General features: G+C 47.0%; 1 protein-coding gene across 1 annotated transcript in view; it reads left to right on the top strand.

Annotated features, from left to right (window-relative positions):
* The window catches only part of MEGF9 (multiple EGF like domains 9), a 98,879-nt gene that overhangs the window by 47,097 nt on the left and 36,122 nt on the right, over positions 1-15,660 (top strand). Inside the window, exon 2 of the mRNA XM_084821440.1 lies at positions 8,282-8,483. Within this exon, the coding sequence (XP_084677566.1) occupies positions 8,282-8,483 (202 nt within the window). The remainder of the gene's footprint in view (positions 1-8,281; positions 8,484-15,660) is intronic.

Below are 15,660 nucleotides of genomic sequence, written 5' to 3'. Positions count from 1 at the left end.
GTTCGGGCTGGGAGTTGGGGTACTGCACTGCAGTTGTTCCACTCCTGTTTGGAGGGCCGATTCCAGAAGGCGGTGCTGGGGGATTATTGCTTTGTGCCTTGGCAGCTATGCTACAGGGTTCCACAGGGCTCTGTTTTATCCCCCAGTGCTGTTCAACATCTACATGAAACCGCTGGGGGAAGTTATCTGGAGGTGTGGGCTGAGGTGTCACGAATATGCAGATGACATCCAGCTCTGTCTCTCTGTTTCATCAAACCCAGGTGAGGCAGTGGCTGTTCTGAATCACTGCCTGGGCATGGTAATGGACTGGATGACAGTCAATAAACTGAGACTCAATCCAGACAAGATGGAGGTACTGTTAGTGGGTGGTTCATTCATCTTACCTGGCTAAGTGATATTCAACCTGTTCTGGAGGGGGGTTGCATCCCCACTGAAGGATCAGGTTCATAGTTTGGGGGTGCTCTTGGATCCAGCATTATCCAGGTTATCTGGAGGTGTGGGCTGAGATGCCATCAATATGCAGATAACACCCAGCTCTACCTCTCTTCCTCATCAAACCCAGGTGAGGCAGTGGCTATTCTAAATCAGTGCCTGGGCACGGTAATGGACTGGATGACAGTCAATAAACTGAGACTCAATCCAGACAAGATGGAGGTACTGTTAGTGGGTGGTTTGTCTGCCCGGCTAGGTGATATTCAACCTGTTCTGGAGGGGGTTGCCCGCCCCCTAAAGGAGCAGGTTCGTCGTTTGGGGGTGCTCTTGGACCCAGAACTGTCACTTGAGGCACAGGTGAACTCAGTGGCATGGAGCACCTTTTATCAGCTTAGGCTGATGCACCAACTACGCCCTTATCTGGACAGAGATAGCCTAGCTGCAGTTGCCCATGCTCTGAGAACTTCTCGTCTGGATTACTGCAATGCATTATATGTGGGGCTGCCTTTGAAAACGGTCCGGAAACTTCAGCTGGTCCAAAACAGGGCAGCAAGATTGTTAACAGGGACCGGCCAATGAGATGGTATTTTGCCAGTACTTTTTCATCAGCACTGGCTGCCAGTCCATTTCTGGGCTCAGTTCAAAGTGCTGGTATTAACATTCAGAGCCCTAAACGGGTTGGGGAGAGGTTACCTGAACAATCATCTCCACCCTTATACACCTGCCTGGACCCTAAGATCAGCTTCAGCAGCCCTTCTCCGGAAGCCACTGCCAAAGGGAGTGAGGCAGATGGCTACTAACATGAGGGCCTTTTCTGCTGTGGCACCCCAGCTGTAGAATGAGCTTATAGAATCATAGAATAGTAGGGTTGGAAGGGGCCTACAAGGCCATCAAGTCCAACCCCCTGCTCAGTGCAGGAATCCAAGTCAGAGCATCCCTGACAGATGGCTGTCCAGCCTCGTCTTGAACACTTCCAGTGTCGGAGAGCCCACCACCTCCCTAAGTAATTGGTTCCATTGTCGCATTGCTCTAACAGTCAGGACGTTTTTCCTGATGTTCAGCCAGAATCTGGCTTCCTGTAACTTGAGCCCATTATTCCGTGCCCTGCACGCTGGGATGATCAAGAAGAGATCCTGGCCTTCTTCTCTGGGACAACCTTTCAAGTCCTTGAAGAGTGCTATCATATCTCCCCTCAGTCTTCTCTTCTCCAGGCTAAACATGCCCAGTTCTTTCAGTCTCTCTTCATAGGGCTTTGTTTCCAGTCCCCTGATCATCTTTGTTGCCCTCCTCTGAACCCTCTCCAGTTTGTCTGCATCCTTCTTAAAGTGTGGTGCCCAGAACTGGACACAGTACTCCACATGAGGCCTAACCAGTGCTGAGTAGAGGGGAACTAGTACTTCCCGGGGTTGTGAGCTATGCTTCTATTAATGAAGCCCAAAATAGTGTTTGCCTTTTTTGCAGCCACATCACATTGTTGGCTCATATTCAACTTGTGATCGACAACAATTCCAAGATCCTTCTCGCTTGTAGTGTTGTTGAGCCCCGTATCGCCCCTCTTGTAACTGTGCATTTGGTTTCTTTTTCCTGGTGCAGAACTTGGCATTTATCCCTATTAAATGTCTGTTGTTTTCTGCCCAGCGCTCCAGTCTATCCAGATCACTTTGAGTTTTGTTTCTGTTTTCCAAAGTATTAGCTATCCCGCCCAATTTTGTGTCATCTGCAAATTTGATCAGCATTCCCTGCACCACTTCCTCCAAGTCATTAATAAAAAATGTTGAAGACTACTGGGCCCAGGACTGAGCCCTGCGGTACCCCACTCATTACCTCTCCCCAGTTTGAGAAGGTCCCACTGATAAGCACTCTTTGAGTCCGATTCTGTAGCCCACTGTGGATCCCCCGGATCGTTGTTTCATCTAGCCCACTTTGAGCTAGTTTGCTCATCAGGATATCATGGGGCACTTTGTTGAAAGCTTTGCTGAAGTCGAGGTATATGATGTCTACAGCATTCCCACAGTCCACAAGGGAGGTGACTTGATCAAAAAATGAGATCAGATTCGTCTGGCAGGACTTGTTTTTGACAAATCCATGTTGGCTTTGAGTAATCACGGCATTGTTTTCAAGGTGCTTCCAGATGGATTGCTTTATCATCTGCTCCAGAATTTTCCCAGGGACTGATGTCAGACTGACTGGTCTGTAGTTCCCAGATGCCTCCTTTTTACCCTTTTTGAAGATAGGGACAACATTAGCCCTCCTCCAGTCATCTGGCACTTCCCCCGTCCTCCATGATTTCTCAAAGAGAATAGACAGCGGTTCTGAGAGTTCTTCTGCCAGTTCCTTTATTACTCTACGGTGCAGTTCATCTGGCCCTGGAGATTTGAACTCATTCAAAGTAATTAGGTGTTCCTTGGCCATATGCCTATTGATCTCAAGCTGCAATCCTGCCCCTTCAGCCTGCACTTTGCCTTTGCCAGGGGGGTCATAGACCCTCTTTTGGGAGAAGACTGAGCCAAAGTAGGAATTGAGCACCTCTGCCTTTTCTTTGTCATCTGTTATCGTTTTGCCATCCTTATTTAATAGCTGAACCACCATTTCTTTCCTCTGCCTTTTACTATGCATGTAGCTGAAGAAAGCGTTTTTGTTGTTTTTAGCATCCCTCGCTAACCTCAGCTCGTTCTCAGCTTTAGCCTTCCTGACGCCATCCCTGCAATTCTGTGCTACCTGCCTGTACTCTTCCTTTGTAGCTTGGCCTTCTTTCCACTTCCTATATGTGTCCTTTTTTGTTTTCAGGTCATCCCTAAGCTTTTTGTGAAGCCACATTGGCTTCTTCTGTTGTCTTCCACCTTTTCTTCTTGTTGGAATTGTTTGTGATTGTGCCTTGAGAATTTCCTTTTTTAAAAGCTCCCACCCATCTTGGACTCCTTTTCTCGTTAGCGTCGCTTGCCATGGGACCTTAGTGATTATTGTTCTGAGTTTATTAAAATCAGCTTTCCTAAAATCCAGGGTACGTGTTTGACTACACTCAGCTTTTGCTTCCCTTAGAACCAAGAACTCAAGTGCAACATGGTCGCTTTCCCCCAGAGTTCCTGTAACTGCTACTTTATCCACTAAGTCATCTCTGTTGGTTAGGATCAAGTGAAGGATAGCCGATCCTCTAGTTCCTTCCTCTACTTTCTGTAGGAGGAAGTTATCTGCCACACAAGTCAGGAATTTCCTGGAGGGGCCATGTTTTGCAGAATTTGTCTCCCAACAAATATCGGGGAAATTGAAGTCCCCCATTACTACTACATCATGCTTCCTTAAAACATTGGCTATTTGCTTTTCAAAAGTTTCATCCTCATCTTCTCCTTGGTTGGGTGGCCGGTAGTAGACTCCGACCACCAGGTTCCTTTTATTCTTTGCTCCATTTATTTTGATCCAGATGCTCTCGATGGGGCTACCAAGCTCCTCCTCCTGTATTTCTGTGCAGAGATATGTATTTTTCACATACAGTGCAACCCCGCCTCCCTTTCTGTTCCTTCTGTTCTTTTTGAACAAGTTGTATCCTTCAGTTGCTGTATTCCAGTCATGACAGTCATCCCACCAAGTCTCCGTTATACCTATCAAGTCATAATTTCCCTCCTGTATTAAGAGTTCAAGTTCGTTCTGTTTGTTTCCCATACTCTGGGCATTAGTATATAGACATCGAAGACCATGTGCTTTATAGTCTGGTTTTCTTCCTACATGTGTCTGAAGACTATTATTGGGCGCTATTAGAGCTGTTCTCTCCATTGTGGTGCATGAGCCTTTGTCCATTGTTACCCCCAACTTTACATCTCCCTTCCCCGTAGGATTCAGTTTAAAGCCCTCCTGATGAAGTTCTTCATGCTGTGGCCAAACACATTCTTCCCAGCCTTTGTGAGGTGCAACCCATCCCTTGCCAACAGCCCATCTTCCAGGAAGGATAGGCTGTGGTCCCAGAATCCAAATCTCTCTCGTCGGCACCACCTTCGTAGCCAGTCATTCACCCGGATAATTTTCCTTCCCTTTCTATCCCTCTTCTAACTACTGGAAGGATGGATGAGAAAACTATCTGGGCCCCAAAGTTCTTGAGTTTCCTTCCCAAAGCTTCAAAGTCTGACGTGATTTCTTCGTAGCTCCGCTTGGCGGTATCATTTGTTCCCACATGGATGAGAAGAAAGGGATACCTGTCAGTGGGCTTTATGAGTGCAGACAATCTTTCAGTCATGTCTCTAACCCATCCTCCCAGGAGACAACATACCTGGCAAGTCCACGGGTCTTCACGACATACTTGGGTCTCGATCCCACGCAGCAAGGAGTCTCCCACTACTACCACTCTTCTCTTCTTCTTGTTGTAGGCCTGGGTTTCATCGCCTCTGTTTGACTGACCTTCAGCCTCTTGCTCACTCTCATGTAGGTTCCCCTGTGATTCTTCCTCTGCAGGCTGTCCTCCAGTCTCATCCGCAAGTACCTGGAATCGGTTCCACAGCTCCACTGCTTCCACTGGTGCAGAGTGGCGTCTAGTTCTTCTTCTCCTAACTGTCACCCTTTTCCAAGGAGTATCCTCTAATCCATTTTCTTCACCTCAGCATTTCCCACTGCCTCATCTTGCTGTTGCTCTTCAAGCTTCTGGTCTTCCCTTTGCTGCTGTAGTTCCCCCATTCCGTCCAAGAACTCTTTGTGTTCTCTTATTCCCCGGAGGGTCGACAGTCGCCGCTCCAGTCCGCTTACTTCTTCCAGCAGCGTGATCAACTTGCACTTGTTGCAGGTGTAGGCCATGTTGTTCTCAGGCAAGAAAACAAACTTTGCACACACCTTGCAGGTCACGACCACTGGAGAGTCTTGTCCTTCCATTGCCTCTTTTCCCTTTTGTGTCTGGCTTTGTGATTGTTCTAGACTAGCCTGTGCCTGCTCCTCTCCTCAGTAGAGGTTAAAAGCAGAGTCCCACTGGTGTGGAAGTGTGTGTTACAAGACAAATAAATGAAAAAAAAGTTAGTTAAAAAATAAAATAAAATAAAAAATGAAAAAAAATAAAAACGTTAGGGGCCTCCCCCTTGACCTCCCCTGCCGAACTCCCCTGGCCAACTCCTGTTTGCTCCCCTTGTCTGCTCGCTCTGGTCGCTCGCTCTCTGTGAGCTTGCTTGCTTCTGTAGACCCTGGACCAGCTGGAGCAGCTTGCTCTGCTCTGCTCAGCTGGGAGGCGGGAAACAGACTGAAGCTTCCTGCCCACTCAGCTGCTGGGAGTACTCAGGCCACACACCCCCATTGCAGTTGGAGCTCTCAGAAGCACCTGGTGAGCTCACAGCCACTCAGAAGGATAAAGGGCAGCCCCCTGGCCTTCCTGCGGCCCACTTACCTCTTAGCCTCTGTCTCCTCTGTCTCCTTTGTCTCTTCTACCACTGCAACTCCTCTGGCCAACTCCTGTTTGCTCCCCCTGTTCGGGGGACAAGTAAGCTTCCCAGAGAGGCTTGCCTGGCACCTACGCTGTGCTCTTTTCGGCGCCAGGTGAAGATCTTTTTATTTTCCCACGTATTTTAGTTTTCCAGTTTTTGTGTTAAATCTGGTGTTGTATTTTAATTCTTTGCACTGCAGCTAGGCTGTATTTGGCTATTCTATTTCAAATTTTTATATTGTCATTCATCATCTTGTATTTTATGGTTTTAATTGTTGTGAACCTCCCAGACAGCTTTGGCAATTGAGTGGTATAGAAATGTAAGAACTAAATAAAATACATTTCCCCCTGCAGTGCCCCCTAGCATGGGATGGCCCTGCACCAAGCCCTCTGAAATGGGCACATGAATAAATTCGCCCTCTGAAATCACCCTATGTTTTCAAGCTCCCGCCCAACCCCGGAGTTTTGCCACTCTGATTTGAAGCTGAATCTTCTCAGTTGAGAACTTTTGGCTGAGCCATAAGTTCATGCAGAGTTGTAGATTTCAGGCAGGAACTTCCTCTGCTCCTGGCCTCCTATTTTCTGATTGAGAGCTGCTATGGTGCCGTGGTTACAGCACCCTTCTTCAACCTGGCGCCCTCCAGTCATGATGCACAACAACTCCCATCATCCACAGCCACTGGCAGGGCCAACTGGGGATGATAGGCTTTGCAGTTTATTATAGCTGAAGGGCTCCAGGTTAGGGTAGGCCGGTGGGTAAGAGTCTCTGGCTAGGAGTGGGGAGATGGGATTCAATTCCTCGTTCAACTATGATGCTACTGGGTTGACCTTGGGTGACCAGTCCTTGCCTCACAGCCTCACCGACTCTCACAGCTTGTTGTGAGGATGAAAAATCGGAGAGGGGAAGCTCTGTGTGCTATTTCGAGCTCCCAGGTGGAGAGGTAAATGGAATTAATGGAATAAATGGTTACCAGGAAGAGGGCTTTTTCTGCTGTGGCACCCCAGTTGTGGAATAAGCTCCCTAAAGAGGTTTACCTGGTGTCTACGTTGTGCTCCTTTCAGCGCCAGGTGAAGACCTTCTTCTTTTCCCAGGTATTTTAGCATTTTAGCATTCTAGTCTTTTAGCTCTGCTGTCTTAAATTCGTTACTGAATTTTAAATCTCTGCACTGCTGCTCGGTTTTATGTTGGTTGTACTTTTATACTGTAGTTTTAAGCTTTTATATTGTCAAGAGCGCCCTAGCTGCCTTTTGCAGTCCCCTCCAATAGCCAACTCAGGACACAGATGATGAGGATTCTTTCCGAGGCTTTATTCCTTTATGACTCTTTCAGATGCTAATCACTAGTGACTAAGCAAGAAACAGCACTGGGGAAAGATAGCAGAGTAGCCTAAGCGCCAGGTAAGGCAGTTGGTCCCCGTTTGAAGGGGAACCACGGGAAGACCCTGAACTTATGGGCTAGGGAGAGATCCTCCCTCTTTCCCTTGGGTCCTCGGGATGCGACCGTTGTTTGAGCACCAAACGAGCGGTATGCCTCCTTTCGGCACCCTCCATCTGTCGCCGCTCCCTGCGTCTGCGCCGAGCGTCCAGAAAGCCCCCCTCCAGTGCTCTCTCGCTACCAGGGTCACTATCTCTCCCAGGAATGCTGGCAGGAGGAATCTCTGCCGGCTGCTGTGCTTGTGGGAGATGAGCGAACTCCTCTCCCACGGATTGCTGTTCCTCCTCAGAATCAGAACTGCTCTGGGGCTCTATGGGCTCAGTTTCCACCCTGACATATATTTTGTATTGTTTTATGTTGTACTTCGTGGTTTTAATTTTTGTGAACAGCCCAGAGAGCTTTGGCTATTGGGTGGTATAGACACGGAATAAACAAACAAACAAACAAACAAATAAATATTTAAGACACATTGTTTTTGGAACCACAGCTATGAGAATAGAGGCGTGGCTGTGCCTTTCTCCATATATTTTCATCTGTAAAATGGGTAAGAAGCTAAGCTTAGCTCAGGCCAGGAGTATCTGAAGAAGAAGACATGTAGTGGTCTTGTGAAGACTCTACTCAACACCTTTCTAATGTTTTGGGACATTCGGTTGATGTTGCTGAACAATTCCGTTGGTAGATCAAAGACGGCTGGAATTAGACATTATGGGAGACCTGCTGCCTGCCACTGAAAATGGAATCCTGTGTTGCAGCTGCCTTCTCTCCCTTAGTAACTCCTCTTTATTCAAGGTGTGCAATGTTTCATCCATTAGCTGGTCAGATGTCAATTCAAAACAAAGCCTTTTATCTCCTTTCTCCACACCATGCATAATTGTATACTCTTCCAGGGCACAGCAAATGTATGTCAGTGGTAGCCCGTGTCATTGACAAATGGTGTGTGTGTGTGTGTGTGTGTGTATCTATGATCCTGCTTTTTAGGATTAGTCCATACTAATCCCAGACTATTTTTTCTCTTCCTCTTGCAGACTTCTTGTGCAACTGCAGTTCCACTGGGAGCATGGGTTCAGGCGACTGCAATGTGACAACGGGCCAATGCGACTGCCGCCCGGGTTACACAGGTCTGCTGTGCGACTGCTGTGAAGAAGGCTATTATCCGGAGCAGAGCAGTGGGCACTGCCTTTCCTGTGGCTGCCATTCCGAGGGCTCCATCTCCTTGTCCTGTGACAAGTAAGGAATGAGGCATCCGGACCCTCGCCCACCATCCCCTTTGTCCTTTGTCTGTTGATATCTGAGAGAGGTCTTGTTTACTAGAAAATATAGGAAGCTTCTGTAAGGCTGTGGTTTTTAAAAAGAAAAAAGAAGAGAAGGGGGGGGAGTCCTGCTTATTCAAGATGAGATGGGATATTTTGTGTTCCTTTCTTTCACATTTCAGTTGTGGTTTTCTCTTTATAGGATAGTAACAAAGATTGGGGGGGGGTAATCAAATCTAACCAAGAAAATGGATTTGGGTTTCTTTGCAGATGTGAATTAGTCCCCAAACAAAGAGAAGGGGAGAGCAATCCTGTGGCAACTAGACCCTGTCTAGATGGCCATAGGATTTTTTTGTTTCCAGACACGATGCTCCCCTCTTCCTCCCTGCCCCCCTCGTAGCTGGTGTGGTGCTTTCCACACTGCCTCCTTCTCTGTGGGTGTAAATGGAGCACAAAGAGAGAGAAAAGGGGGCAGTCCCGGGGGCAGGCAGGGGAGGAGACTGTGGAAGCTGCTTTAGACAGCTTCCTACCAGGTCTCTGGGCCCCTTCCCTCCCCCTCCCCAAAGCTGGGGCTGGATGCTTGAAAATGCATGTGAGCCGCAAATGCAGGGAGGCTGGAGTATGGAGGAGAGGATCTCCTCTGTGCTCTGTCCACCCTGCTTTGGATAGGCGGGTGCGGAGGCTGACATCTGTCTCCATGGGACTGCATTATCAATGATGGATGGGGAAACCGTCCACATCTCTTTCTTGGGGCAAATGCGCATACGAATATATCAGGTCTCAGAGTCAACAGAGGGCACTGTTGGGGTGTTGCCAGGGGCCCCACCGCCTCAGGCTCACTGCTGATGCCTGCCTTACCCCCTCGAGCAACATTGGTTTTGGTGCCCTAGGTGGCTGGATATGGAAGCTGCCATTTTGAATTTCCCACAGTGCCTCAGGGCAGCACTTTGTCAGGGGTGTGGTGGGAAATGTAAAAGGTGGGTGGCCACCCAGTCCTGATTGGAACACTACCGCTGCTGGCTCACACATATGGGAGCAGGGCTCACAAGTGTAATGCAGGGGCACCAGAGGGCAATTTGCTGAGCTTCTCCTGAAACCTGGATCTGACCCATGTATACCTGAGGGAGCGACTTCTTCTTTACCAACCTGCCCGGTCACTGAGGTCATCGGAGGGCTTGCTCCTGGTGGTTCCACATGGACCTTTGGCCAGTTGGACTCCACCTGGAAAAGAGCCTTCAGCGTGGTGGCCCCCTTCCTGGAACTCCCTGCCTTTGGAGGTCAAGCAGGCGCCAACATTGTATTGCTTTCGGCGCCTCCTGAAGACATTGCTATTTTGAGAGGCCTTCCCCGAGTGACCAGCTGTGGTTTATGAAGTTCAGAATCTGTTCTTTTAAAATGTTTTCATTGTTTTAATTATGGAGTTTGACTCTTTTATCTTGCTGTTCACCGCTCCAAAATCTTTGATGTGGAGCGGCATATAAATATTGTAAGTAAGTAAGTAAATAAGTGAAATGGATGATAAAAATGCAGTGGGGTCCTACACTGAGTCAGCTCATTGGTCCACCCAGTCTACTCTGACTGGCAGTGGGTTGCTAGTGTGACGCAGAAGACCTCCCCTAGCTCAGCTCCCGCAGGCCTTTTTACTGAAGATGCTGGAAGACTGAACCTGTGACCTTCTGCATGTCAAGCAGGAGCTCTGCCACTGAGCTATGGTCCATGACATCCAGAACCTCCGATGGGCAGAAGTTCTTGCTTGGTTCATTCATTCATTTATGTATAATTTTCCTGTGCCGGCCCGTAATGAAAGTTCTCTGGGTGGCGTGTATCATCATCACCATAATTTTTTTAACTCGGCATAAGCAATTAAAACGCACTCTTTAAAATTTATTTTTATTTATGTAGAAACATTTGTTTACCGCCCACCATGTAAAAAACACATCCAGGAGGTATGCGAATGTAAAACAACCGCAACATAAAACACACGTTGCAGTGTATGGAGTCCCCTGGCAACACCCCGGCAATGCCCTGTTCTGATGCTGAGGCCTGGTACATGCGTATGTGCATCGGTCCCAAGAAAGAGCTGTGACGGTTTCCCCATTCGTCATCAATTCTCTTTATTTGGGGACGTTACTAGGTAAATCCATGGGTCTCCATGTTCAGAGGGTGTCTGATTGCCCCATGCTGGAGAGCAACTTCAGGCAAGGGCTGCCGCTGTCAGGCCTTGGGTTCAAAGCTTTGTGGGAATGTCTGTCTGACCACGGTTTGTTGTGAGAATAATGCGTGACCAAGGTTTTTAAACATGTGAAGTTCAAAATAGAGAGAGTCGGACATGGCGGACCTTCTGTCCAACACCCGGCCAGCCACTGGGACCACTGAGTCAACTCTGTTTAATCCAACTCTGGATTGCATGACTCAGTGGTCCCTCAAGCAGCCACTGACACCAGGAGGGCTGGCCCTACCATTAGGCAGAGTGAGGCAGCCGCCTCAGGCGGCAGATGCTGGGAGGTGGCCGCAAAGAGCTGTGCGTCAAGCAGCCTGCCCTGTGCCCGCTAAGAGAGTCGCTGCATTCAGGTGTGGGAGAGAATTGCTAGTGTTGAAGAAAGATTCAACTACCAGTCCAGTCAACTTTCATACATGGAATGAGAAGGGGCACCATCTTGTTCTTCGCCTCAGGCAGCAAAATGTCTCCGGCCAGCCCTGGATGCCAGCTGCACATGGGTACACAATCCACATTCAAGCCGATTGGAGCCAAAGTGCTTGGGTTGGATCCAGGATCTGCCTTCCGCTTGCGGAAGGTCCCTCCGTCTGATTTTGGAGGATATACCTCTCCCCTACCCGCACAACTCAGCCTATTGCGGGGTCGTCTGACTCTTTGTGTAGCATTCAGGAGGCAGTTTGGGAGGCAGAAAGTGTGGTACGTTTGAAATGCCTCCCCAAAATGCACTTGTTCACTGAGGTTTTCTCTGGCTTGTAGTTAATCACCGTCAGTCATACGCTGCTCCATCTTACTGTTTTTGTATCGCTTTTTATTGCTAAAGTAATTGCAATAGTTTTTCACAGTGCATTTTAAACAGTGATTTTAATGCTTATATGTAAACCGCTTTGCTTAATAAATAAATTAGATTATTCATAAATAATATTTATTTATTAACAAGACTTCTGTACTGCTTAAAATAAATAAGCAGTATAGAAGTATGAATAAATAAGGGTACAATCCTATGCATGTTTAGACAGAAAAAAGTCCTGCTGTGCATTTCATCATATGAAAATGGTGGCATGTAATGCTGCATAGCTGATTAATACCACATGCATTGTTCATATTCTCATTTTTTAGTTGTGTGATCTACGCTAATTAAGTGTGCTGCGTGTTCTGTTACTCTTGATGCTCCTGGCTTAACACGCTTCCGAATATCTTCTCCCTCCCTCCCGTCTACAAAACCTTATTCCAGCTCCTTTCAGTAACCCGACATCTTCGTTTTATTCTCTCTGTTTGTAGTTTGGGCACATTGGAGTGCATTTCTTTTCCCCTTTACATGATAACATGATAGCTGCCTTGAGTGCCATTTTGGGTAGAAAGGCAGAGTACAGGTCAAATAGATAGATGATAGATAGATGATGAATAGATAGATAGATAGATGATTGATAGATGATCGATAGATGATAGATGATTAATAGATAGATGATAGATAGATGATAGATGGATGGATGGATGGATGGATGGATGATGGATAGATGGTCGATAGATGATGGATGGATGGATAGATGATGGATAGATGGTCGATAGATGATCGATAGATGATAGATGATTAATACATAAATGATAGATAGATAGATAGATGATAGTTAGCTACCTAGACAGACAGACAGGACTTGTTTGGGAGCGTGGTAAAGGAGATTTATACAAGAGACTTAGGGCACAATCCTATGCATGTTTAGATGGAAAAAAGTCTTACAATTCCCAGCATTCCCAGCCACCCATGGTTTTCTGTCTAAACATACATAGGATTGCACCCTAAATAAATATTTTCAGGGGCTGGAGGGGCTGCCGTGGGCAGGGCGGGGATGAAGAAGCCCACTTTCACTGGGGCAGTTGATCCAGCTTCAGTATGGATCTGACCCTGGTGTGTTGACACAGCTGTGTGGTCTTGCGCTGGGCACAGAAACTGCATCCCAAGCATCGATCCAGACCTCAGTGGGAGCTCAGCCACACATCGCCTCTTTCTTTCTTGTCACACACCCTTGGCCAAACGGTCCATCACCCACACCGGCCCGGTGGGTTAATTATTACTGAAGTCGGTCTAGCAGCAAATGTGGCAGAGAAGGGTGGGGGGAACCCCATCCCCTCCTGAAGCGTTGGCTTGATTCCCGAAATGATTTGACCTGACAAGCCATCGCGATGAGTGGCGCTGATGCCACGATCAAAGGCCTTTTGCGCAAACGCATCGCTGAGCGAGCGAGCTGCATGTGAGTGCGCGCGCGCACGCCTGTGTCTCCTTTAGAACGGCCGCAGCGTTGTACACCAGACAGTTTTCAGTTCAGCACCTTTGACAGCTCTTGGTCTGTTTCCTTTCTTTTTCTGGTTGATATTTGCAGTTAGGTTACTCATCATAGCAGATGTTTGTGTCTGCCTGCCTGTCTTTGTCATTCACCCTCCCTCCCCCACAAAAGAAACCACCCTCGGTTATTGTGCACTGGTATTATTCATTACATTTTCCTCTCCTTTGCTCCAAAAAAGCAGGGCACAGAACATTTTTTGTCCTCACAACCACTGTGAGGTACGACAGAGAGAGAGAGAGAGAGAGAGAGAGGGAGAGAGAGAGGGAGACTGATGCAAGGCATTTAGACAGAAAAAATATGCTGGCAGGGGAATGCTGGGAGTTGTGGGCCTTTTTTTCTATGCAAACATGCATAGGATTGCGCTTTAAGTGAGCTTTATGGCTGAATGTGGAATTTTAGCTCTCCCTCCTTAATAGCACAAACGCCTCCTCTCCAGGAATCAGTGCTAGACAGGGAGCGTTGTTACCTTTGGGCCCATGAGGCTTTAGCCCCTTATCTGTTGTAGAGGGGCCCAGATCTATTTCACAGAGCCCCGAGGGTCCATTGGTGCCAAGAGAAGGCTCCCCCCCGCCACACCTCATCTTAATTGTCACGCAGGGGGCAATTTTCAAGGGGGGCTGCAGCTGGCGAGGGAAGGGTTAACTCTCCCCTCCCTACATGCCACAACACCCCCCACCTCCCAATCCCCCTCTGCATGGCAATTATGCTCACAAAATGACTTTCCCATTGGTTTGGGCTTGATCTGGGGCAGGGTGCAAATGCACAGAAGAATATATTCCATTTGAGGTGCTTTGGATGAGAAGTTAATTAGCTGGCTCGGCCTCCTGTGCGCTTTCAAGAAATCCTCGCAGTTACTTCCAAGTTTGCGTACCTACATACAAATTAGTATGTGCCGAGTTATGGCCTGTGGGCCTGGGCCCCAAATTGGTTTAAGCGCCTAGCAGCATCCCTGGTGGTAGAGCACACGCTTAGCTTGCTGCAGGTTCCAGGTGCGAAAACTGACATTGGCAGGTTTTTAAAAAAAAAAAAATAGAGGAAGCCAGGTGGCAGGAGATGTGGAAGGCTTCTCTCCACTCAGGGGCCTTCTGCCAGACAAAGCAGATAACATTGGACTACATGGACAAATAACATGATGTGTCAAACCCTGGTGGCTAGTATTCTTGTCATTTTTATTCTGTTACTTTCTTCCCCTCACCCCAGCTTGCTTGCTTGCTTTCTTTCTTTCTTTCTTTCTTTCTTTCTTTCTTTCTTTCTTTCTTTCTTTCTTTCTTTCTACTTTTATACCACTTAGGATAAAATCCTACACATGTTTAGACAGGAAAAAAAGTCCTACAACTCCCAGCATTCCCCAGCCAGCCATGCTGGCTGGAGAATGCTGGGAATTGTAGGAGCTTTTTTCCTGTCTAAACATGCGTAGGATTGTGGCCTTAACATCCTAAAATACCCTAAAATCTCTAAGTTCACTTAGAGAAAATATCCTAAAAATATCCTATAATATCCTAAAAATATCCTAATATCCTAAAAAATATCCTAACATCTCTAAGTGGTTCAGTTAGAGAAAATATCCTTATAATATCCTATAATATCCTAAAAATATCCTAATATCCTAAAAAATATCCTAACATCTCTAAGTGGTTCACTTAGAGAAAATATCCTATAATATCCTAAAAAAAAACTAATAAAACCAAGAAGGCAAGATGGCTGTCTACTGAGACACTGGAAGTAGCCCAAGAAAGAAGGAAAGCAAAAGGCAACAGTGATAGGGAGAGATATGCCCAATTAAATGCAAAATTCCAGAGGTTAGCCAGAAGAGATCAGGAATTATTTTTAAACAAGCAATGCATGGAAGCGGAAGAAGATAATAGAATAGCAAGGACAAGAGACCTCTTCCAGAAAATCAGAAACATCGGAGGTAAATTCCAGGCAAAAATGGGCATGATAAAAAACAAAGATGGCAAGGGCCTAACAGAAGCAGAAGAGATCAAGAAAAGGTGGCAAGAATATACGGAAGATCTGTATAGGAAGGATAATATTATCGGGGATAGATCTGACAGTGTGGTCAGTGAGCTAGAGCCAGACATCCTGAAGAGTGAGGTTGAATGGGCCTTAAGAAGCATTGCTAATAACAAGGCAGCAGGAGATGACGGTATCCCAGCTGAACTGTGTAAAATCTTGCAAGATGATGTTGTCAAGGTGATGCATGCCATATGCCAGCAAATTTGGAAAACACAAGAATGGCCAACAGATTGGAAAAAATCAACTTATATCCCCATACCAAAAAAGGGGAACACTAAAGAATGTTCAAACTATCGAACAGTGGCACTTATTTCACATGACAGTAAGGTAATGCTCAAGATCTTGCAAGGTAGACTCCAGCAATTCATGGAACGAGAACTGCCAGATGTACAAGCTGGGTTTAGAAAAGGCAGAGGAACTAGAGACCAAATTGCCAATATCCGCTGGATAATGGAGAAAGCCAGGGAGTTTCAGAAAAACATCTATTTCTGTTTTATTGACTACTCTAAAGCCTTTGGCCATGTGGATCATAACAAATTGTGGCAGGTTCTTGGTGGGACAGGGATACCAAGTCATCTTGT

Source organism: Heloderma suspectum, chromosome 14, assembly GCF_057233095.1.
Source record: "Heloderma suspectum isolate Gila_16-S chromosome 14, 16-S_ref, whole genome shotgun sequence".
NCBI lineage: Eukaryota > Metazoa > Chordata > Lepidosauria > Squamata > Helodermatidae > Heloderma > Heloderma suspectum.
The sequence above is the reverse complement of the archived record's forward strand: the minus strand, read 5'-3'. Positions and strand labels throughout refer to the sequence as shown.